Source organism: Chelmon rostratus, chromosome 5 (assembly GCF_017976325.1).
Source record: "Chelmon rostratus isolate fCheRos1 chromosome 5, fCheRos1.pri, whole genome shotgun sequence".
Lineage (NCBI taxonomy): Eukaryota > Metazoa > Chordata > Actinopteri > Chaetodontiformes > Chaetodontidae > Chelmon > Chelmon rostratus.
The window spans coordinates 5,792,781-5,815,814 of NC_055662.1; the positions used below are offsets into that span (position 1 = coordinate 5,792,781).

At 42.3% G+C, this 23,034-nt stretch overlaps 2 protein-coding genes across 2 annotated transcripts in view; one reads left to right on the forward strand and one right to left on the reverse strand.

Moving 5' to 3' along the window:
• Positions 1-950: 950 nt before the first annotated feature.
• On the reverse strand, positions 951-4,801 carry myl2b (myosin, light chain 2b, regulatory, cardiac, slow). Its single transcript, XM_041937966.1, has 7 exons — positions 4,735-4,801; positions 3,368-3,457; positions 3,180-3,255; positions 2,661-2,765; positions 2,454-2,532; positions 1,524-1,572; positions 951-1,415 (listed from the first exon to the last, which is right to left on the reverse strand). Exons 1-7 carry the CDS (start codon positions 4,735-4,737, stop codon positions 1,311-1,313), a joined length of 507 nt encoding a protein of 168 aa, XP_041793900.1. The 5' UTR covers positions 4,738-4,801; the 3' UTR covers positions 951-1,310.
• Positions 4,802-10,179: 5,378 nt separating this feature from the next.
• cux2b (cut-like homeobox 2b) overlaps positions 10,180-23,034 on the forward strand; it is an 80,094-nt gene continuing 67,239 nt past the window's right edge. The window contains exon 1 of the mRNA XM_041937965.1: positions 10,180-10,242. Coding sequence (XP_041793899.1) covers positions 10,180-10,242 — 63 coding nt within the window. The remainder of the gene's footprint in view (positions 10,243-23,034) is intronic.

Below are 23,034 nucleotides of genomic sequence, written 5' to 3' on the forward strand. Positions count from 1 at the left end.
ATTGTTTCCAGAGATTAATTCATGGTCCTAATTAAGAATGGTCAGAATACTTACATTAACGTAAAGCACAATAACTGCATTAGTATCAATATTTACAATTAGCCTATTGGAGCAAAAAAAAGCATTTTTTTTGTAACAATGTTAGGGTGCAGTAATTATCTCAATTGCATTGGTAAAGTATTTGAAATTCATCTAATATTACTTACTTAGTTTTCAAATTTTTCAATGTAATGCAGTTCAGCCAAGCTCAGATGGAAAAATACATTTCCCTTCAAGAAATACATTTGTAATTTCACAGAATATGAAATGAAGTTGTGCTGTTAACTGTAATTACAGATTAGGTTAGGCATTAACAAAAGATGAGCAGTGTGGTGGACTAGACTCATTTCAGTAAAAATGAGCTGATAGAGGACATTTCAGTTTCATTTAAATTTAATACATATTGTATGTATTTAAATCTCCCAAGGTTAAAGTTATTGGCATATTGGAGCACTTGGAGAAGCAATAGGTTTATCCCTAAATAGATCCCATTGTGCTATCTTTGAAATAAGCTCTAAAAGACATTATCTCAGCACAGCCTGAATGCAGTTGTGGGTTAATGAGGGAAACTACTCCCTTTGGCTGATAGACCTTTTCATAGATCCTTTTCGATTGGGCACAAAGATATCTTTCATTTCTAACCTCTACATATCCTACTGCTGCGCAGTCAGCACTGCACTAAAACACAAATGACTGTATTCAGCTAATTAAATATCCCTACTGAAGCCTTTTCTGCTGCAACTATGGAAAGTAAAGCCGCACACAAATCTATCTCCCTGGGGCTAAATGGAAAAGAGTAATTGTTGTTTCTCACACTGGGATTAGCTAACATCCTCACAGACCTGCGTGTTTAACCTTTTGACACTGGAAATCTCCCACATCATCAAAACTTTATGGCTGTGCAAATAAAGTCAGTACAATCGCCAGTGATATCAACCCTCCCTTGCTTTATTCATACAGCAAAAATATCACTTAGCATATATCAAAACATTTTAAACACTTGCTTTTCTGTGGTCACATCAACTTTTCATTTCACTGATTGTATATTAAGATTACATGTACAAAGTGTAGTAACAGGCATACCTATACATACTATAAGAATTAAATAATTAACTTAGCGTGATCACATTCAAAAAGTTGAAACTGATGTGTGAAATAGTTATTTTTAGCCTTATATTTCTGCTGTAGTCTGCATGCTCATGCACATATCTCCGCATGAACATGACCCATTGGTTTAAATATCCAGAGGTCAGTCTCCAGGAATAATGAATCTACTCTTGGTCTTTCTCTTCACCATGTGTGATCACGTGGACCAGGTTCTTGTAGTCTAGGTTTCCTGCTACATCTGGTGGGAATGCTGCAAACATCTGTTCCATCTATGGGCATGAAGTTGTAAAAAAAAGATGATGTTTTTGAGTGAGGAATATCTTTTAGGAAAACTCAACACTATCATGCTCCAATATTGTCTGAGGTGGAGCTCTCACCTCTTCAGGGGAGAATCTGTCTGCCTGGGTCGTCAGCATCTCTGTCACACTGCAAAGACAAGCAGATCAAGGTATCAAGGATCACTAATCTGCCATTTTACAAACACAGGGTTGCACAATGAAATAATAGTTGTAGTCTCTTCATGCTACACACACATAGAACATATATAAAAATATTTAAATTAAAGTAGAGTAGATTAAGAATAAAGATACAGATGGGTGAAAAATTTGAGGAAAAAAACAACATAATGTGTCTCAATAAGTTTGTTGGGCCAGAACCGCTTCAATGCACCTTGGCATTGATTCCACATGTTTCTAGAACCCTGCTGGAAGGACAGAACGCCATAGGTCTAAATGCAGATGTCAGTTTTGTCACTGAAACACTAGCCAGTTGAGCAGTCCTTGTGACTGAAGCTCCTGTCAACAGTTTCCCAACAATAAACCCTCTTTCAAATCACTTTCAGGTTTTTTCCTGTTTCCATCTTGATACAAAATCACATTCAATTGGTCCTGCTCACCATTTTTATACATGCCACAGAGCTTGCAAAGTATGTGCAATCTGTGCAATGTCAGTGTCAAGTTACATTTATTTGTGGCGATTGTGGATTATGAGTTGAGGAGTCTCACAGCCTGAGGAAAGAAGCTGCTCTGTAGTCTGGTGGTACAGCAGCAGATACTTCTGTATGGCATGGCGGACAGCAGCAGGGTGAGCAGGCTGTGGCTGGGGTGGGCATTGTCTTGTAGTGTCCTTTGGGCTGTGCACAGGCACCTCACCAAAGCATACTAAAAGACAGTACCCAGCCTCTTCACCCTGCTGCCGTCTGCCAAGCAGCACAGAAGTATCCGCTGCTGTACCACCAGAAGATGAGCAGAGACAGGACAGCAGGACATTCACCTTATCCAACAACAGAGATCTAGACTTCTACTCACAAGTCTTTCTTTAACGTTCCTTTTCCCTCAGGATCAAAGACTTTGAAAGCGTTCAGGATGGTCTCCTCTGGGTCAGCACCTAAAGATGATCAGTGGCAGCGCCAAGTTGATGAAGGTATTATCTTTTTCCAAGAATTGCCTGCCAGCTTTTGAATTGTTATCTACATTTGTAATCAGGCTCTGAATTATACAAAACAATTCCCTCACCTTTTAGTTTCTCTCCAAACATGGTGAGAAAGACTGTGAAATTAATCGGCCCTGGTGCCTCCGTCAACATCTCATCAATCTCTTCTTGCTTGACATTTAAACGGCCTAGACAAGGATGGCAGATAAGGTGGAATAGGGTTTAGAGCTGCAGCTAATGATCAGTATTCATTATTGATTAAACTGACGATTATTTTCTTGATTAATTGGTGAATCGTTTGCTCGAAGAGATGTTAGAAGAAAGTGAAAAATGTCCATGATAACGTCCCAGAAAGCTAAGGTGACATCCTCAGATTGCTTGTTCGATCTGAGTAACTGTCCAAAACCAAACATATTCAGTTTATATTACATAAGACAAAGAAAAGCAGCAAAAGCTTGTGTTTGAGAAACTGGAACCAGAGAATGTCTTCCACTTCTTCTCCTTGAAAAATTATTTTTTATCCAAGTAGTTTTGTTAGCTGCTGAAACCCTCACAACACAAAAGAGACATAAACACACAAACAGACGCGCTGGTGGTCTTACCTAAAGCTGCAAAGGTGTCTCTCAGGTCATTCTTGTCAATGAAACCGTCTCTGTTTTGATCCATGATAGTGAAAGCCTGCAGAAGTTGTATTGTTACATGCTGTGTCTCCAGGAGGCACAGTAAGCATTCACCACAGAGTAAGCCGCTGAAATTCAATGTGAAAGAAAACATTTGGCAGAGCACTGACTTCTTTGAACTCCTGGATCTGGGCCTGTTCAAACATGGAGAACACATTGGAGCTGGCTCCCTCTGCTCTCTTTTTGGCTTTCTTGGGGGCCTGCAGGGTTTGACAGTGACACTCCTATTAGATCCAGGACTGATGCGTGGCACGTTCATCACCTGTCTCTCTGCTCCAGCTTCACTCATTATCGGTTTTACTGTGACACATGCGCTTATGATAACGAGACAATGATCAGCAAACTTACCAAGTGTGGGCGCATTAATTGCACAACAGGCAGGGTTTACACCGGGGCATGCATTTCATTAGCAGGGATTACAAACACTGTCAGTTTGTCATGGAAATATTTACTCAAGTCTCCAATTCTGTGAGAATGCAGACTAAGCCTGGGGAGGGTGTGGTCCGCTGCCCACACTCCCGTAGTCCCAGGATCACATGAGGGATTATTCTATAGGGCCTGGGTGATGACAGGATGGTACACTGAGCCCTGTTTGATCAGAAATCCCTCGGAGACAAGGATTATGTCGAGCTATTTACATGACTGCCAAGGAACTGTGAAAAACAGGGTAAGGGGATGCAGCGCGATGACATCATATTGCTTGGATTCACGGGCCTCTCGACAGCTGCTGTCTAACCCTTGTTGTGGATTAGCTCTCGAACAGCTGTATATCTCATGGACGGGACCTCTGGCACTTTATTTATTTCTACATGTTGTTTAAAGAGGATTCATGCAATCACAGGATGTGAGGCCGAATTTGCTGTTTCCTGATAATTCTGAGAGGACCAGCAGAAACCTCCTTGATCAAAATTATACAGTTAATTATTCTGTACCTGTTGCTCCTCTCTTCTCCCTCCTCTCGTTCATCTCTTCGCCTCTCCACTCCTTGTTTCCTCTCCTTTCCTGTCTTCTTCCCTCCTTTCTTTCCTCTACTCTTCTCTTATCTCCTCTCCTCCTTTTTCTTGTTGTCTCCTTCTCTTCCTTTAAGTCCTGTCCTCTTCCTTTCCTTTCCTCTCCTCTCCACGCTACAGTTACCAATTCATTTAGTTTGGCAGTTAAATTTCAACACTGTGAGCTGACAAAAATAATAAGTCATCAATAGGACAACTGGAGTGCTGTCCTATTGATCTTTTTTTTTTTTTTTGCTGTTGATCTGTATTCAGTATCCATAGGCGTATTGACATGGAGGATATTGATTCATTACCATTGGTGTGAGTAGCAAGATGTATAATTCAAAACATGGCGTGACAGTATGTTATATAAATATATAACATACTATATAAACACATTAACCATGCAGCAGCAGAAGTCTCCTTCCAGGCTGGTGTTACTTAAAATACGATTAAATGCAGTGACAATGAAATGTGTGTCCACTCACCATGTCTCAGTGGTAGCTGGATGAGGACCAAAGAATATCCGTGCAGCTTTATGATGGAGTGGCACACAAAACAGGGGGTAGATATACTGACCCCTCTCCTTTCCATAATGGCGCATGCTTATGGGCTATAAATATTCCATGCCCTCTTTAGGCAGAGACCCAGGTAAAGAAGACTACTCCCTCGCCTCCACCAGCCCCCATTGTGGACTTGATGAGATTCAGGGATAATAGCCAAACACACATATCCCATTACTGAGACCCAAGAATAACAATAGGACATAGCTTTGGCTCAGGAAGGACAGTTGTTTTATGACTGACAGTTGCATTCGATGGTATCCATCACCCAGCTGTCCAGTTAGTGGTCCGCAGGGGCCAAAACTATGTTATGATTGGAGCTGTTTCTTGGTAGAGCGATAAACGGAACTGTTAGCTAAAGTGTTCTGAGCCCCAATAAGACCAGATCCTGAACAGCATGCCGGGCTGTGGAAAACATCAGTGGGAAACACTGTTCATATGATGTGATACATGAACAATGTTCTTTAGTTTTTCTGTCAGTTTATGAAACTGAACTATAGTTTTACACTTATATTACTTGCTGATATTGTACATAAATGTGAGGTGTGTGAGATAAAAATGCAATAATAGAAGGCAAAGGAAGTCGATTTCAAGAGGAAAGTCAAATATTGAAGTTAACCTCACATGTGCACAAGAGCTTTACCTTTTAATAGAATGAAATGCAGGATTTTGTGACATCACAAATAGTTTGAAGCCAGTCCTGGTCCAGAATGACGGTTACATAAGTGTGATGTGGGAACTAGAAACTTCCAGTGCACTTAGACTGAGAATGGCCTTTACAGTGAATTGGGAGACATTATGTGTGCCGTAGTTCAACTCAAGAGATGTTATTTTAAGATTTTTTAACAAGCAATTTTTGACAGTCCACACAAATGAGTATTTTGTATGTCTTAAAACATGTCTGGAGGAGATCTTACTTTTATTCTCTCGACATAAAACATCACGTGTTTTGATTTCTTAATGTCTGAACTGTGAAGTAGTTCAGTGGTAGCTGTTTGAGGACTGCAGACTGGCATTTTGGATGATGGATTTTGGATCTGAAATGTACTTGGTAGACAGCTTCATTGAATGTATATAGTATTTGATGAAAGGTTTGAATTAACATCTTCTTTTTTTGGGGGGGGGGGTTGGGTGAACTGACTGTTACAGGACTGCAGATGAAAACTGCGCAGGGTCACCTGACTGGAGAGACTTGAATAGAGCTATTATGGTGATCATTTGACTTGTGAGTGGGTTTTTTTTAACAACGGTTTACTTTCTAGTTGATCTTTTTAATTTTTTTTTCTGAGGATGACTGAAAATTACTACATTAAAGTGTTCATTTATATTTCTGTGACTGAAAAACACCTCTCTGGTAGCAGATATTGAGTCTAATTAATAACCTTAATTAAGGCTGCCTTGCAATTAGATGTTCCAGTTACAGGATCGCGGTATTGTGGATAATGCCCCGCAGGCATGGCTTAGTGGAACACTTTCATTGTTATAATTTTTCATTCACCTGTGCTTTCCCTGCTATAACTCTGCTGTAACCAAAGTCTATCGGCTGCCCAGCAGAAATAGAGACAAATACTCAACTTTATACAGAATGCAGATTTTAAGCCTGTACTAAAGTATGGCAACAACTAGTGGACAAAGTTTGACCGTATGGCTAATATTAAGAACATGTGAGGTGGAGTTCATACACTGCAGACTCCTTTACAGTATTTCTCTGACCATTCATTTACCCATTTTGTCCAGTGGGTAGTGCTAGCAACCCACAGCTCCACCACGGGAATCTGAGCTCGACTCACTCTCAGCAACACACTGAGTCCACTCACTGTTGTTTCTACATTTGTTGTCCTGTCTGATTTTAAGTTGTATTCATATTCTTCTTAATGTTCCAGTGAAATAACATGGGAATTGAACTGCATCATGCACCAAATGAGGTATTTAATTATGTTGATGTAATTTCTATTCATAAAAATTGCAAGACATTATCCCATTTTCTAATGAATATTTTAATAAACCTTAATGCGGTCCACTAATCACCCGACCTGCAAAATATTAATTTTAATACAACGTGCCGATGCACAGTTATCTTCATCAATACAGGCCAGTCTTTGTATTGTTCCGAATCAGCTACACTGGACATACGTGCATTTGTGAAGACAGAATCATAAACTGTAATTTGATTCTTTGCATAACACGCAGAGTTTTAGCTCCGCTGTCGATGCGAATGAAGAGAAGTGGGTGGCCCCTTCAGCAGAAGTGGAGGCTCTCATTGTAAATAACACTTTTACTAGGTTAAGGAACAGAATGCATATAATTATGGCTCCAGAACTTAACCTTGCTCCTGCTAAGAGCTATAATGTCGTGCTGTTGCACATGTGAACCTGCTCAGTCAAAGCAGAGACCTTTCACATCACCACAGGCCGTCACTCTATTTTGTTTTAACTATTAGTTTGGTTAAATAAAGGCTGAAACGTTAACCATGGAAATAACTGATAAAAAGGTAACTAAAATGGTAAAACATTTACACACAGTCAAAATAAAGGGATTAAAATTACACCAGAGTCAGGGTGCTAAGGTCTTTGTGATAGTGTACATGCTGTCAGATTCTTTTAAATGAATCTCTGTCTCACTGACGACTGAGTGGGTCTCAGAGAGCACTATATATACACTCCAGAAAAACAGGAGACAGGCAGTGCGATGGTGGTAGAAACTTGCTGTAGAAAATGTGCAAAGCATTGGACAATTGGTTTGTAGAACTGTTGTTTAGGTGCTGCTTTTTACTGCCAAGAAGACAACAACAAGCTGTTATCACTCAGCAGTGACATGTCATTTCAGTAAATATACTGTCAGCATTTTTAAAGAATCACAGTCATTTGAAATCCTTATTCAGTGACAACATCAGAACAATGATGTCCTCATACTTGGATGATTTCCCTTCTGCGATCACAGTCCTCATTTTAAGTAATCGCACACTACTTCCTAGATTTTATTTTTTTTCCAGAATAATGTATTCATTTGAATGAGGGGGATGAGGTTACCAATAGAGGCCTGCAGTGCTTTGTACAGCAGTGAATGTGGTCAATTATATTCAGAAGGACAAAACTGATTGAGTCCTGTGATTCAGCAAATTTCATTTAAAAAAATGTGGATTCAAAGGCCCGATAGACAAAGCATCAGCATCTGGAAGAGGAGATTGTGGCTTTATGTCCCACCTGGGTCCCCACAGAGCCACGGTGCTCTACATTCCTGTTGAGCCAGAACACAGTGTTCCTATCTGGTGTCTGGAAATGGCTGTGATTACAAACACTTTGCTAGATCTGCTGGCAAAAGAGGGCTTTTCTGGTGTGTGAGGTCAAAGATTCAACTGAGAAAACAGTTTGTGTCGTGCGTCCTTACTTGCTGAAGTGTCCTGGTTCGGGGTTCAGCCTGTTCTAATACACAATACACTCTTCGCTGCTAGCTCACCCTGCCTTTTGTCCCCTCTGCAGGAGTGTGTCTCAGAGAGATATTGTGTAAGGAAACACTGAGTTTATTACAAAATGTGTTGCACCCTGATCAGATCCTCCACTCAAATGTTTTTTGGATTAAAAACTCAAAAGTCATGAAATCACAAGATTTCAACCTCACCAAACTGGACAAGATTTGATATTTTCTTACATAGCTAAATTAGTTGTCAATATTAAAAACCGTCTTCTTTTGCTCAATTGTGGAATTCTGGTTTTCTGATACATCGCTGTCTTCTTTATTACATTTGAATCCTGCATTTTAGCCTCACCCTAGAGCCACAAATAAAATGCAATAAGCAAAACTTTTAATAATCTTCCTTGGCTTCTCCCCTGAAGTGTTTGTCTTTGGCAGCGGAATATGTCATTGTCCCCCGAGGTGCTAAAAATATGACCCATGAGGATATTATTTTCTACCTGGACTGATTTTCATAAGGGAAATCAGCTAGGAGCTACTGTACACTGCGAGGCTGGTGATCAGGAGGTGGAACATGGATTAAACCATTGCTTTTGATGGATACCTTCACTCAGTGATAATGGTATAATTAATGGAGGAAATCGCACAAAGCTCATGTGCACATAACCTTGCCTGTGACAGTGTGGTGTCAGCAGGGGGAGCTCCTGGCACCAGTGTTGCAGCAGTACAGCAGCCTCTGTGTGTGTGTGCGTGCGTGTGCGTGTGTGTGTGTGTGCGCGCGCGCTCCCTGACCAGAGGAATGAGTTATTTTAAGGTAAAGAGCACCCTCATGCTTTATTAAGTTCGGCAAAGTTAAATATGTGACAGTTCACATCTGCTTACAATCATACTGTCATTCAGTTATTTTAAATTTTGGATTTCATTTTGTTCAGTTTTTTGTGGTCTTCTTTTGCATGCAAGCGTATTTTTTCATTCATATCGTTTTTTATTATATGAATGCACAATTAGAGAAAGTGATAAAAAAAAACAGTCACACAGGCTTTGACCAGCTGTGTAGAAATGGATTTTTAAAAATCCAAATATAGGAGAGAGAAAAAACATGATCGCGACGTATGAAATGTTAGAAATGTTAAATATTATGAAGTGTGGGCTTAAACTTGGGCTATTTGCGTAAGTAGTTATGTATGGGTTTCGAAATGAATCTAAAAAAACCGTATAGGCTACTGTAATGATTTAAATGTATGCAAAGCACTTTAAAAGACTGAACTTTGCAGTATATTACTGTAAGAGTACAGTTCATTTACAGTGTACAGGATCAATTCCTTTAAAATATAGACAGTTTGAAACGCGGATGTTGTCCCCTCATTTGCATAATGGCAAAACGACACGTGCACTAAGTGACATTTTAATAATAGTTGGACCACATCTGTCCATAACGTTATTTTTGTTTCCAACACTGCCTCTGATTTTACTGTCCCGCGTGCTCCTGTAATAAACACGGTAAAAAAAAAGGAGGAAAAAAGAAGAAGTAGGCTTGGCTAAATTCCCTGAACTCCACTAATCTACACATCATCTCCTTCCCTTTTCCAGACGGTATCGATCAACCCGGGGCTTTACGTCAGTATTGATAACTTTGCCAACGCAAAATCAAGTGCAATTGTGCAGTTAATGTCGGGGGCGCAGGCACGGATACGCTCGCTCGTGACTTTACAAAGACTTGGGCAGTTCGCCAAAAATATCGTCTACTTTTTTTCCCCCCCGTCTTACTTCCACTAAAAAAAAAAAAAAAACAACATGTCGGCGGACTTGTCAAACACATCGGCGGAGCGTCGCGTTAAGTCTGCTCGTTGTGTTTTTTTAAAAGTGGGACCGGTGATCGTAAACGTTGTTTAACGAGGGGGAATCCAGCCCACATATTTATTGCAGCCGCTGAAAAAAATCTCCTCAATATCCCCCAAGATGGCCGCCGATGTAGGATCGATGTTTCAATATTGGAAGAAATTTGATCTACGGCGGCTTCAGGTTAGTGCTATTCTCACCTTTCTCGGCTTATTTTTCCATGTGTACGCCTTGTCGCTGTACTCTGGCGTGTGTTGTCTCGTTTTGGGTGAATGTACGGCGAAAGCTAGCGGCGTTTGCATTGATAGTTATTAGAAATTGATCCCTCTTCTGCCTTTGTTCAGTTCAATCATTGATCAGCGGTGGAGCGACCGTGGAGCAGCACAGCCTCTGTGTTAGCCACGCCGATCTGGGATCAGCACCGCGGACAGCACTGGTGTTTACATGCATTAGCTTTTCTGCTTTTTTTGTGCTGGTTATTGTCGGCGAGCGGCACCGCCGTACTGACACGTACGGAAACTTTTAACGCGCCCCCGAATCTCTGTTCTTGGACGTAGGCTGTAACTTTTTCGCCCAGCTTAATGTTTTATGCGGTTTGTGTCGACGGCCGTTGGGTTTCTGCTGCACCTTTCGCTAGGCTGTAGTGCACTTCTCGTCATTTAACATTTTTTTTTTCCACCCTGTAGCTGGATGTCGGGAAGTTTTATTTGTGATCGGGAAAGTTTATTTTGTGGACGTTAGACGTTCTGTTTGAACGTTTTATGGACACAGTATTTTTACGTTTCCATTCGGACACGTTAGTCGTTTAACATCCCATCAGTTAGTTGTTTTTTTGTTTTTGTTTTTTTCTAAAGAGGAGCTTTGAAGTAAACGTGCAGCGCTGGACCGTTAATGTCGCCGGAACAAACATGTAGTTCGTAGCGGAGAATGTGGCAGGTGAGCCGGAACATGTACCTACACTGAGCCGTTTCATAGCACGTCAGCTGCCTAGCCTATAGCTTCAACCCGCCGAGCCCAAACTTACGTTTTTAAACCACACTGCTGACAGGCTTGTATCCCTGAAAGCAAACGTTGAAATAAGGTTGGGAAAGCTAAACGCTGTTTTCAGTGTCCACTTCACCTCCCTCCTCCCCACCACCACCACCTCCTCTCCGCTCTCCTGAAGCCGCATAGGGTTGCTCGGCCCGGGGGGTGGGGGGGCGGCTGTGTAATTGTATTCCCCGCTAATGTTTGTAAATCAGCCTCGGCCGGCGCAAGGGCAGCGTCTCTGCCGTGTGACTGATGTTCTGTAACATGAGAAATGACAGGAGCATGGCAGTCCGGGTCCCTCGGAGAAGCCTGCCGAGGAGCAGAAATCAGATCTGGTGGCTCTCGGTTGTCTCGCGCTGGTCGAGTGTTGTTCCAGCTCCCAGCCGCTGGACCCTTCTCTCATCCAGGCTGGGATCCACAGGGGCGAGGGAGCTGTTGTTGTTGCGGCTCCGTGCAGCGTCCTCTCTGCAGGCTCTCATACTGATTCACCCCGGCAGCGCAGGACCGCGGAACATTTGCGGCAGATGTGTACATTCAAGGTTTTTCATTAAATGTGACCGAGTAGCCCAGGAGCTAAATCTGAACTTCCCCTTAAGGATGGCCCAAGCCATTACCTAGTGTCACGAGCAGTGATGTAGTGGTATATAATAAAAAGGTTAGCCTCCAGTCAGTGATCATCGTAAGGCATGCGGCCACTAATATGAAAGGAAAAAAATCATGATACCTGCAGAAAAGTGTTAGTTCATGCTTGTGTTCCCTTGGATGACCTTACCCTCATGTAAAATGAATCACTTTGATCGTGCATGCTGTGAAGTAGTAGTGCCTAAATCTACTGCAGAAGGATTATTGTCAGTTTATAAAGCTGGCTAAATAATTCCACCGGTAGGTGCAAGGTGGATGAAATGAATTTAGTTGTTTACCTCTGCAGCATCCCTGGTTTTAGGATTATACTTCATTGTAGCGCAGGTGATGCTGTCAACCATAGGTAAAACACTGGAAATCACCCAGAAAATTCTGTTGTTTTGTAAAAAACCTTGCAGTGTTGCGTGTTGCAATTAGTCCACATAGTCACGTTATAAACACATTAGATATGCTAAAATGCACATATAGATGTAAATTGGCATGAATTATAGCAGCTCTGAATTGTGCGCCTTGGCTTTGTCCTCTATGTCTTTTTTGAAAAAGTGCCATTTTTTTTTCTTTTTGATGCTTTTCAGTGAAATGTGAAATCGTATAAAGTTGGCCAGGGTGTTGGTAACGGTCGTTTGACAGTTACCTTTTTTTTTCCATGTTCCACTGAAATCCTGTTCCGTTAACACTATTTCACAGGATGTGATCACATTATCTTGCTGTCAGCAGCAGCTCTGGTAAATATTCTTACATGCTCCTGGTTGCCTGTAGCTTAAATGTGACATTGTCCACTACATGTGTCAGAAATCAATTAATTCACTTATTTCTCATTCAGTCGTGGTTAGAGCCAGTTTTTGGCTGTGCAAAATCATTACAGCTGTTTCACCACCTAAGCCCATATAGAACGGTATTCTTGCTATAATCTGAGGACATCTACGAGCTATTTATTTTGGCAGTTCACACCGGAACATTTATTTTCTCATTACAAGTTATTATATCAGTAAACTGAGTGTGCAGTTTTTTAGTGTTTGTGCAGTAGATTTGTGCCTCCGAGTTGTACAGGATGAATAATTCACCTGCAGGCTGATGAAAAGAGGGCAGGGAAAGTGCGAAGCGCTGAGGTGGAGTGACCTTGGTTCCTGCTGGCTGCAGGTCACCCGGCCGTTGCTGTGGTAATCATTCACACCAGCCAGATGGCATTTCCGTGGGCGAGCATGAAAAGGACGGGTCAGGGTCTGTCCTGCCAGGTCCTGCCAGGCCCAAAAACAACTCTGGGCCAATACTGTACCTGGAGAGAGAGCAGTGGGCCTGTAGAAAGACTTTGCAGAGGCAGGTGATGAGGATGTGTGTTCGAACCAAGTGGAAAAAGTAGTTTGATTACAGTCGGGGGTTTTTTTCATATTCCTATCTGCTGAAATGTATTTCTCATTCATTTACCGCACATATACCCTTTAATTGCCCTTTAAGCACTCAGAAAAAAGCATTTGCAAAATGTCATCAGAGCAGACCGAAAAGACTTTTATTTGATTTTACTTTAGAGAACTTGGGCTCCATGCCTTTACTACCAGTTACTTTTATCCCTCTGTTGTTTTTAGCGATGGCGCAATGCTGCGCTCATACGGCGAAATAATGCTCCGCTTATTTGTTACCATTTTTTAGCCTTGTTTCCACTCTCTCTTCCATGAATCTAAGAGGCAGTGGGGTTTTAGATCAGGAACAAAAGCTTGTGATTGTACTACATTTAGCATGACTCAGTTGCTCTGGTGTCAGCTCTAATCCGCACACAGAGACAACAGTATTGCCAAACAGTGAAATTGCTTTGCAGCCTGTGAGCCTGGCTGCCTCCGCTGCCAGCCTGCTCTGTGTGCTGTTTGCCAGTAGCTCCCACACACACACGCACACACACACACACACAAACCCTGCAATCTCAAATTGGCTGTGAAAATCGGTCTCTGTCTCCCTTTCATTCATGCTTTCATATATTTGTTTGCTGATATTGTTAATGTCAAATGCATCAGCATAATCTCATTGTAGTGGAGAGTAAGTAAGTCCAGAGCGTCTCAGATCTTGTATTATTTATCATAATGACTGTATCATTTTATTCATACGCTGTGATAGATATAAAAGGCTTTAAAGATGACCTCCACAGTGCTGCTATATGTGCTCGTTATTCCATTTCCAATACTTGTCTTTTGTTGTCGGGTCTTTCAAATCTCCAGCAGATTAAGTGCTGTGTTTAATGAAAAAGCTGCCCCATCACCGTCAGTAGCAGCACTGGTTTGAGTCGCACATGCCTCCCATGTAAACATTTCTTAACATGCCTTCATTATTCCCACTTCTGTGAATCGATGGGTGGGGCATGTCTGTCACGGTCCCATATCCTTCGGGTTGCCCCTCTCTTCCTTTGACAGTGACAACAAAGCAAATAAGAAAGAGGGGAGCTTTTACAGGACTATCTGGGGCAAATTGAGATGTGAAATCCAGGAGCCATAACCCCGGTACATAAAACGCAGGGAACATTAGAGAGCGAGAGGAGTGAAACAGACTTCAGCATTAAGCTGTTTAACCTCTCTGTGTAGCATTAGTGGTAGAGACTTCAAAGCAGATGCTTCAGCGTTGGAAGCAGAATGACAAATGGGTTTAGAGACAGCTACGGTGAGCATTCTCACAGGAAGACTAGGCCTGTCATTAATGTCAGCTTAATCACTTTGACCTTCCTTCAAGTAGATTTCCATACCTATCCAATCATTTTGCCGTGCTTGTGCTCCTGTTTGCAGACTGCTGTATGTGCTGCTGTTTGATAAGGCCTGGTGAGATGATGTTACTGTCTGTATCAGTGATTGTACACTTGAAATGTCCTGAAAGCTGTAATATTAAAGGATTGGTTCATGCATACTATAAAAGATACTTTCCTTCAGTGGTATGTCGCCATGCATTTAGCACTGGTTTCATTTTCCCAGGTTTTGACACATACGTCTCTGAGATCTTAGCCTGCACCCCTATGCAGTGGTGGTGAAAGCAGTTTGCTTTCCGTTGTTCTATATTAAAGCTGCTGTAAATGTCTTTCAAGAAACAACAATTCATAGCTCTGACGTTCTCACTATGTCCCAGAAATCAGACATTTCAGTCCCTGATTGGCTCGTAACATTCGCTACAGGAAGATTTAAGATTACGCAATCTTTTTTAGTGACCTATAACATGGGGTAAAATGACATTAGTTAGGTCCAAAACAGCAAAGAAAAAATGCTTTATTCTAACCAAGATCTCTTCCATGACTATCAATACAAACCATGTAAAATCAATGATGAAGATACCGTATGCAATGGCATCATATTTAGTGGTACATCAGTAATAAAGCATCTGGCCACTAAGAGCAGCACCGAGCACACTGCTGCTGTATATTCACTTACTTGTATATTGTAAGTGAAATACAACATCCTACGCCAACTTTGATGCGCATGATCTGTATTAACTGTAATGAGACCTTTGTCAGTTGGAGTAAATTTTGTTTTTTATTATAGTACAACCACGATTACAAAAAAGTTAAAGCTAAAAGAATGGAATAAGAATGGAATAATTTGTAAACAAACTGTTTGCTGCTTGTGAACGACTGAGCCTTTTCAGGATGCTCCTTTCATACCCAATCATGATACTATCACGTGTTACCAATCAACCTGTTTACCTGTGGAATGATCCAAACAGGTGTTTTTGGAGCGTTCCACAACTTTCCCAGTCTTTCGTTGCTCCTGTTTCAACTTGTTTGAAATGTGTTGCTGCATCAAATTCAGAATATGCAGATATTTACAAAATTTAATGAAGTTGATGAGGTCAGACATTAAATAATTGAATTGTCTTTGTGCTGTCAATTCAATAGAGTATATGTCAAAAAGGATTAGCAAACGATCACACTCAGTCTGACACAGTGTTCCAACTCTTTTGGAATCGGGGTTGTACTTTGCACCAGCCTGATGTTCTTTCCTGAAGATTGCTTACCACCAGTTTTTGAAATGACTTTTAACATTTCTTCCTATGAAGAATTTTATGAGTCACTCAGTGACTGAATGTCTGAGCTGCAGGAGATAGTGATGTAGGTCCGTGATGTGGATTACGTCGGTGGATCAGGGCTAGAATCCACTGACCTCTCTGTGAACAGTTTTCATTCGAACTACTTCCTGCCACAGAAATAGTCAATGCAAAAAATGTTGACAGCATGTTCTGTGGATTTTACAGAGTAACATGGACATTGTTACTGTTGTTGTTGTTCTTTCATTGCTGCGAGCACCTCAAACAAAATCCCATTCACCTCAGTTTTATTGGGGTCGAGCAGAAATCTCAGAGTCTCAAAACCCGAGCGAACAAAACCAAAGCGTGACTAGGCACCACTAGAGGTAAGTGAGAAAATGGTTGTTCGTAATTCGGGTGAACTGACCCTTTAAACTGCCTTTTGAACCAGATCAGCTGAAATTATTGACATCATGAGGACATATGATTTCATAGTATTGATCGCTAATTGTTGTGGCTAATGAGTGCTAAGAATTTTGTCATTACCCTCTGTCATATTTTGATCTTCTCGTCCAAAACGCTACCTCAATATTTCTGCTTTTGGAGGCTCGCTGCTTTCTCATGAAGCGTTGTGCCAAAAAAAGCAGTACCCCTAATATTTAAGCAGGAACGCCCCCTTGGTAGTTGACAGTGCTTCATAGCAAGAGATGCCAGATTTTTCATAGCTGCGCGTTCTCCGTTCTACTGCCCCTAGGCTGGAGCAATTGCTTTGCAGGAGTAAATAACCAGCTTTAACAAAACTTCAGGGACACATTAGTCTGCTGGAGGACGGCTCCATGGCGGTAGGGCAGCCTCTTCTTCTCTCACAGTGAGGCAGGCGGAAGCATCAGGAGGAGAGAGGTAATGGCTCATCGGCATGGGTATAAAGCTGTGTCCTCTCTCCCTGCTGACAGCCAGTCCCAAGCCCAGCAAGTCCATATTGAGCTGCGTTTCTCCGCCGCGGCCTTGGCTTTATTTGTTTTGACTGTCTGACGCCACTGCAGACGTATTGAGCACCCGTCCTTTCTTGTTCATTTTACTGGGCTTACAATGAATCCCACTGCCCTCGCTCTCTCAGTGTCTCTCTCCCTCTGTCTCTCCATCTCTCTACCGACCTAGCATGCCTCAGCTGTATTTGCCAGGGTTTCACTCGCTGTATTCCATTCCTCCATTGTCCATTTCATCTTTAATGACTTCAAAGGGGGAAAAAAACGCATGCCTTTATTTCCCAAACGGGCAGGTGCCAAGCTTTTGTACGCTGTGTGTTCTGACGCTGGTTGTCATGTAGCGTGAGTTAGCATGGTGTGAAAGCTGCTCCTGGGCCCGGCACACTCATGAGATCAATGCTTCACTAACCTTCTCCAGGTTGTCTTTGGGGATCCCAGCCGCTCTCATTATGTGCCACTGTTCAGAGTGTGTTTACCAGACTAGAGGAATAGTAGTCTTATGCTTGCCACCCTTTTGTAAGGCCCATTTGTCCTCATTTAAGTGGGAAGAGAGAAGACCCGGGAAAGACGGCCTCTCGGTGGTCTTTTGAGTATTCAACCAGAATTTGTTATTACTAAGCAGATGTGCTCTTATTTGTCAAAATAATACAAAAGGTGTGTTAACGCAAAAGCAGATGGATAAGGCTTGTCGTGCTAGCCGGTCTTGTCTTTGTGCAGCTGCTACCCCCACACAGTTAATTACTCTCTTATTCATCCCCAACAATGGGAGGGGATGGAATAAATCTGAGCCGCGCACTCTCGCTTCTTCACCAGGAAGGTGCAGACTGGGACCCTAAAGCGAGCGAGTGGCTTCAAGAGGTACAGTTTATCATTTTTAATGGAGAGGAACAGGAAGTGGAGACATGAAGCTGGGCTCTGTGATTTATACACCGCCTCAGTCGGGGGAGAAAAGAGCAGGTCTATCTCCCTGTCCACACCTCTGGTTTGCAGTCGCTCCCGTGCGAGTCGTCATATCCCTTCAGTATTCTCAGCTCCTCTTCAACACCACCAAAATACACTTGCACTTTGGCGGAGCGTCTCCAGGGAAATAACATAACACGAGAATTCAAACCGTAAGCTTTTTTTTGGGGAAAAAAATCACCCTATTGATTTATTATCCATTATTAATATCAGCAATTATATATGTTAACACGAGGCCTAATTAGTAGCTGGTGTGTAGGAGGTACAGTGTCATCCTTAAATCAGTCTGCATCTCTCCGCTGCCTGCTGCCTCCTCAGTGTTCCTGCTTGTGTTGTTCCCTGAAAAGCCCAGTGATGTCATGCCTCCATTGTCACCTGTTCATTTACTTTCGTAGTGGAGGGCATCGGGGTATTGATTAGGGATTGCAACTGTGTTAGCAGCTCTGCCGGTGTGTAATATAGGCCTTGAGGCTATTCTGTCTTTCCATTCAGTCTCACGAGTGCTTTCCAGACCTTGTAATCTTAATTAAATATGCAATTTTTTGATCGCAACAGGGTCACTATTTTTGCATTTAAATGTGGTCACAGACCCCCCCCCCCCCACCCCCCCATCCACTCAGCTGAGAGAAAAGGCAGACATTTTGAATCTTAATGCAAAAAAGGGAGAAAAGAACAAAGAGCTGAATTGAGTCGCTCCTTTTTCAATTTCCCTTGTTAGCCTCCTGCTGCATTCCCCCTATAGTTTTTTCTATTTTTTTTTTCCAGATGAATTTTATGATATTTCCCTCCCCTCCCCTCTCCACCTCTCCCTGTTTCTCTCCTCTCTCTCACTCCTCGGCAGTTTTCCCCAGACAGGTTCCACAGTGTTTTAGAGGGGATGGATTTAATTGCTCTGTGGGGATTGGTTGGCTGTGCCGGGCTCGGCTGTTTAATTAGTGTACCCTGCCGGGATTGGTTTAATGCTTCATGATCTTGAAATTGTCTGATTGTTCAGCCCTCTGGGGACTCTCCCTGCCTACGTAGGCCAGCAGGTTTAGCTAAACATTGCTCCAGGCTTCTGCTGTATGCAGCAGGAGGAAGAGTACACCTTGAGGAACTGAAATTTGGCTGAGGTGGGGGGTCAACTTGTATGGCAAACCAGGGGACGCTCATGTGAAGTGGACAGTCTTCTGGGTTCTCCCGAGTTCTTGACTGCATGAGGTTTGCGCAGACCTCACAGGAATGTTTATTCTTACAATATTTCATCTCAGCTGGATGCTATATGGAAATTATCCTATTGACTATTAATGCAGTACCAATATTTGTACTGTGATACAGTGTTTCCTTATGATAAGCAAGCATATGATTTTAAGCTGCAGCCAAGCAAAATAATTTGCTATGCATGTGGTTCTCTGCTTGGCCCACACATTTTCTAAAATTTTCCTTGGATGCATGAATGGATGTCTTGTAGTTTTGAAGGTGCTGCTCTCGCTGCAGGCTTTCACTGACTTGTTTTGAATGTAGGAGAGCCTCTGCTGCTGATGAGGCCATCAGGATCATTTCGCATCTATCTCTGAATGATGTGCTTGGTCACCTTGAGTGAGGAGAGCAGGGGGAAATTACATTTGTGTAAATGGGTGCGGGGTGTGTCTGTGTCCCCTCTGTAGCCTTCTGTGGGATGCCCTTGGTTTGGTTCAATCATGGCAGCGATGTTGACCTCAACAGTAAATGTGCTTGGCATTAGATCCTGGATAAGGGAAGAGCGCGTGTTGTGCCTGTGCAGTCCAGCACAGATCGCACCTATTGAAGGCTGAACTCATTCCGCTTCATCAGACTTATCGAGCCCACTCACTCAAAGAACTCAACCTTCAAGTGCATAAATCTCCAGCAGATGATAATAAGAATACCTTCCTCTGCCTGGACTTTATAATGTATGTGTCCTCACAATGAATGATGACTGAGTGTTCTGGTGCAACAATGATTACTTTTTGTCTGAGAGCTTTCTCTATTAGGAATCCTCCAGGTAGATGCCACACAGAGCATGTATGCTGCCGCTGTTGTTGACTGGATCATCTGTTCTGCACCCAGGAGGTCGTTTTTTTCCTTACGCCTGTTTTCGCTATTGCAGATGCACATGATCACCAAGGTGATAGACCGCATGGCAACCCGAGCCACTCCCAAATGAGAGTTGCACCCTGAGCTTCATCCCCTTTCTCTCTGGGGGAGATGCCCTGATTACTGAGTGACTGTGTGCTGGAGTTGAGGGCCCTCTCCAGCTGTTGGGATTGTTTGTGCCGTGAAGATAAGGGGTTGTGAGTAATCAGAGTTGGGTTGTGTAGACAATCTTTTAATCTCTCTATTATGAACCTTGTTCAGCTATGTCGGAACACTTTATCCATTTGTGATAAATGTTACTTACTGCACTTCCTTTTCATTTAGCCTGAGCAGGGCTACCAGGATATAACATGAGAACTGTTCATATCGGTGGGTTTGGAGATATTCATTGTGTTGTGTTATTTTTAAGGGGGGAACATCAGGTCAATTTTGGATCATGGTCAGAGTCAACAACGCTGCTCTCTCATAAATAAGCCCAAAGACTTAATATTGCAGGGCTCGTTCTCCTTCAAGATAAAAATATGATTGCATCCCGACGCCATCCCCCACTGCCTTTTGGGCAGGGTGTGAGTCCAGCGTCCGTCTAGACGTGCAGCATCATTAACCTGCTGCGACCTCAGCCCCTGGTGAATTCGCTCTCACATCCCCTGCAGCCTAGCGTTAGCAGCCCTCCTCCCGTCCGCTGGGAACTGGGGCTCCTCAGGACTGGCCATTAGAGCCACTAGCCACTACTGGCAGGCATTAATAGGCCAAGTGGCCGGAGCCTCTCTCAGACTGCTGAATAATTCAGACCGTCTGGGCCATGTCTAGTCCCGGGGCGCAGGGGGGATGTGAACTGGGGAGCAGGGTGCAAGGGGCTGCATGGAGGTGCAGGGGTTAATAACAGGTCTGCCTCTCTGTGTCAGCAGCAACTCAACCCCCTCCATCCCCAGCTAACGCACCCAACCCCACCCCACGTATGAAAGAATCCTATTCAGTTGATTAGATTTTTCAAAATGGATCAATTTTTAATCAGCGGAGCATCTGACTACGGTCAATACCATTGTCGCTGGGAAGACAGTTGCTGGACAGCCGTCTTTATTTACAGGAATGTTTGTTTTTTACTGTATGCAGATGTAGAGGCAGGAAATGGCTAGCTCTGACCACTGCACCACTGCAGTCCCTGGCCTGTCCAGGCAGGGGTCTGGCCTCATCATGCATGTCTGCAACAACAACACCACCACCACCAAGGCTGCAGCAAATCCAACGCTCTCTGATCATGCCCTTTGGAAGATCAGTCTTGAATATTTATTCACATCAGAGCAGAAAGGTGGATTAGTCTAATGTCTTTTCCTGTGCGAGTGTGGGTCTGTCCAAAGAGACTTCTCTTACCCATTTGCATCTGCATAAGTAGTGAGTAGGAGTGAGGAGCCAACAAACTAGCTGTAATACTGCCATCAAAATTTCATTGGGCTGTGGGGAGACCCTAACATGTTAAATAATGAGGATCCCATAAACTTAATGTTCAGAACCTCTCCGCAACTGCTGACGACGTCTAGTTATGACTTGATACGTAGGCAGAATTATGAGGAGATAATCCTTCTTCAGAGTATTCCTCATTTATGCACATCTGGTTCTTAAACACCCAAACCCCAAATATTCATTGTGTGATCACTTCCAGGATCTTTCAGTTTAAAAAGATCAGAGTGAAGAACTTTTTTTGACATGTAAATGCCATATATATATATATATATATATAGGACCACTCTGACATTTCACATGGTCTTTATGGGTACAGCTGTACAGAAATACTTCACATAATTGTACAAACAAATAATCTGTTCAAAATAAAAATAGAATATGTATAAAATATAGACTACACAGTGTCCTTTTCAAACAGTGAAATGTTTCAGTAAACAAGGTCAAATGGTGGGATGCGGTATAAAATCAATAATGTTCTGTCCTGATGAGGTTAAATCAATATATCCAAGTCAAAAAGATGAATCAATAATATGACAACACGAACATAATTAAAATTGCAAATAGAAAATATCACTTACTCCATGCTACTTAAAAGATATTTTCATGTCACCCACAACTCACAAGTGAAAGCAGAACACTAAAAATGTGCAGACTTATGAATGTTTGAATTGCCCGACATGGACATGCTGCGTGTGTGACAGTGTCTCTGGTACTGTAGAGCACCTCATACTCTATCGAAGAAAATGTCTGCAGCTTTAATGATCCAAACAGAAGCTGAAACAGTCGTATTTTGTTCTTATGATTTTAAGCAATCTCATTGACTTCAGATCTGTCCCTGATTGAAATAATGAAGATATTACAAAACAGCGCACATAACACATGCAACAATTTAAACTGCATCGTTTACAGTACAAGCTGAACCTTAGTTTGCACATTTTTTTCTGTTTCCATGGCACAGAGCTGGACGTGCATGAAAGATGGGGGCCAGATATTGGCCAAGTGTTTTTACATTGTGTCTTTCCATATTTGCTTAAACTCTTGCATTAAGATAACTATCATGGACCTATGAATATGCTTAGTGGTGCGCGCATTTGAAATGTTACAAAATTGGGTTGGATATTAGTCCCCAAGACGATACTCAGTAAAACTAATGAGAGGTCAGATTATTTGTCATACGTACTAGACTTTTCCAGAGTTACTTTCAATGATGCTGAGTCAAAGCAACATAAAGATGGTAGATGGTTGTGTCAGTTGTTTAGGAGGGCAATAGAAGAGTTTTTCAGCAATTAAAAAAATGCTAAAATCATCGTCATTATGTGCAAACTAATTTGCTTCTATTTCTTTGAAATATTTGTATGCCAAGCTGTTTAGAAGTTATTGGCCAAAATGCAGAAGCGTTCGTTTGCCAGGTTACATCTAGTCATTGGTCCGGACACTTAGAGAAGGAAGACGGATGAGCACAAAGACAATGAAGCAAAACAACAGAGTTGCATGGATCCCTAATAATAACTGTAGTTATACTATAGTATTGTATGTGTATAGCGTTTTTCAAAACAGATCGCTTCATAGTCATGAAAGATGAAAGACTGAGCAGATGACATATAGATCAATACAACAGAAGGACTCTGAGGCAGTGATGGAAACGTTGAAATAAAATAAACAGAAGGTTCCAGCTACAAGGATATTAAAACAGTAGACTGTAGCCAGGAAGATCAGATCCCATTTACAGGGCATGAACACAGATCTTAGCAGGTGGAGCAGGTGACCAAAAGCAGCAACATAGTTAGCTGAACAGTGACCACATATAATATCG